Here is a 1,629-nt window from a genome sequence, read left to right as displayed (position 1 = left end):
TTCAACTCATACAGGTTTATGGTTCTACGGGTGTGAATCCATTCAGTTTATTTTTGTGACATTTTGGTATAATTCCCTGAGTGCATATTATTATTATTATTAATTATTATTATTATTATTATTATTATTATTATTATTATTATTATTATTTATTATCCCACTTAGTATGCATGACATTGTAATGCCAAATATCTTGGGGGGGTTTTGTTGCCCTTTAAAATGTTATGACATTTTATACAGTAAAGTTACAAATGACATACACTATACAGAGTTGTTAGTTTATGTAAAATGATATCTGTATTTTATTGTTGTTACAACCATCACGGCCATCCTACTGCCAGTTCCCGGTTTGCCCAAATCAAAGATGGCCTCCGAGTGGTGGCAGAGGTTTGCCTTCATCGAAGAGCGACGGCGCTTGTGACGTGTCAGTACTGACGTCGCTGGTAATGGCGGAGGTCTGGGTCTCACGCAGATGCTGAGGAGCCTGTTTCGTTGTCGCCCGAGACACCGGCCTCTTCTCTGCAGCCAGAGGTCTCCGGTCCACACGCACACCGCGGACCTGGCGCAGCGCAGCCCGAACATGGGGAAGTTTAAGAACAGCCTGCCGGACAGGTGTGTGGGTGTGTCAGGAGAGAGGGTGTGTGTCAGGAGAGTGTGTGTGTGTGTGTGTGTGTGTGTGTGTGTGTGTGTGTGTCACCGGAGGGAGTGTGTGTGTCAGTGGGGGAGGGAGTGTGTGTGTCAGTGGGGGGAGTGTGTGTGTGTGTGTGTGTGTGTGTGTGTGTGTGTGTGTCAGTGGGGGAGGGACACAGGAGAGGGTGTGTGTGTGTCAGGAGAGGGTGTGTGTGTGTGTCAGGAGAGTGTGTGTGTCAGGAGAGGGGGTGTGTGTGTCAGGAGAGGGTGAGTGTGTGTGTCAGGAGAGGGTGTGTGTGTGTGTCAGGAGAGGGTGTGTGTGTCAGGAGAGGGTGTGTGTGTCAGGAGAGGGTGTGTGTGTGTCAGGAGAGGGTGGGTGTGTGTGTGTGTGTGTGTGTGTGTGTGTGTGTGTGTGTGTCAGGAGAGGGTGTGTGTGTGTGTGTGTGTGTGTCAGGAGAGGGTTAGTGTGTGTGTGTGTGTGTGTGTGTGTGTGTGTCAGGAGAGGGTGTGTGTGTCAGGAGAGGGTGTGTGTGTGTGTGTGTGTGTGTGTGTGTCAGGAGAGGGTGTGTGTGTGTGTGTGTGTGTGTGTGTGTGTGTGTGTGTGTGTGTGTCAGGAGAGGGTGTGTGTGTGTGTGTGTGTGTGTGTGTGTGTGTGTGTGTCAGGAGAGGGTGTGTGTGTGTGTGTGTGTGTGTGTGTGTGTGTGTGTGTGTGTGTCAGGAGAGGGTGTGTGTGTGTGTGTGTGTGTGTGTGTGTGTGTGTGTGTGTCAGGAGAGGGTTAGTGTGTGTGTGTGTGTGTGTGTGTGTGTGTGTGTGTGTGTGTGTGTGTGTGTGTGTGTGTGTCAGGAGAGGGTTAGTGTGTGTGTGTGTGTGTCAGGAGAGGGTTAGTGTGTGTGTGTGTCAGGAGAGGGTTAGTGTGTGTGTGTGTGTCAGGAGAGGGTTAGTGTGTGTGTGTGTGTGTGTGTGTCAGGAGAGGGTTAGTGTGTGTGTGTCAGGAGAGG

The 1,629-nt window shown here is 50.0% G+C and overlaps 1 protein-coding gene across 2 annotated transcripts in view; it reads left to right on the top strand.

Moving 5' to 3' along the window:
- The first annotated feature begins 412 nt into the window (after window positions 1–412).
- Window positions 413–1,629, top strand: part of DUSP11 (dual specificity phosphatase 11) — a 44,337-nt gene continuing 43,120 nt past the window's right edge. The window contains exon 1 of one of the 2 annotated variants that reach the window (XM_075601387.1): window positions 413–612. In XM_075601387.1, the coding sequence (XP_075457502.1) occupies window positions 473–612 (140 nt within the window). In that variant the 5' untranslated portion in view covers window positions 413–472. The remainder of the gene's footprint in view (window positions 613–1,629) is intronic. The other variant, XM_075601386.1, reaches the window with a different exon arrangement.

Source organism: Ascaphus truei, chromosome 5 (genome assembly GCF_040206685.1).
Source record: "Ascaphus truei isolate aAscTru1 chromosome 5, aAscTru1.hap1, whole genome shotgun sequence".
Lineage (NCBI taxonomy): Eukaryota > Metazoa > Chordata > Amphibia > Anura > Ascaphidae > Ascaphus > Ascaphus truei.
Note: the sequence above shows the minus strand (reverse complement) of the source record. Positions and strands in the feature narration are given on the sequence as shown.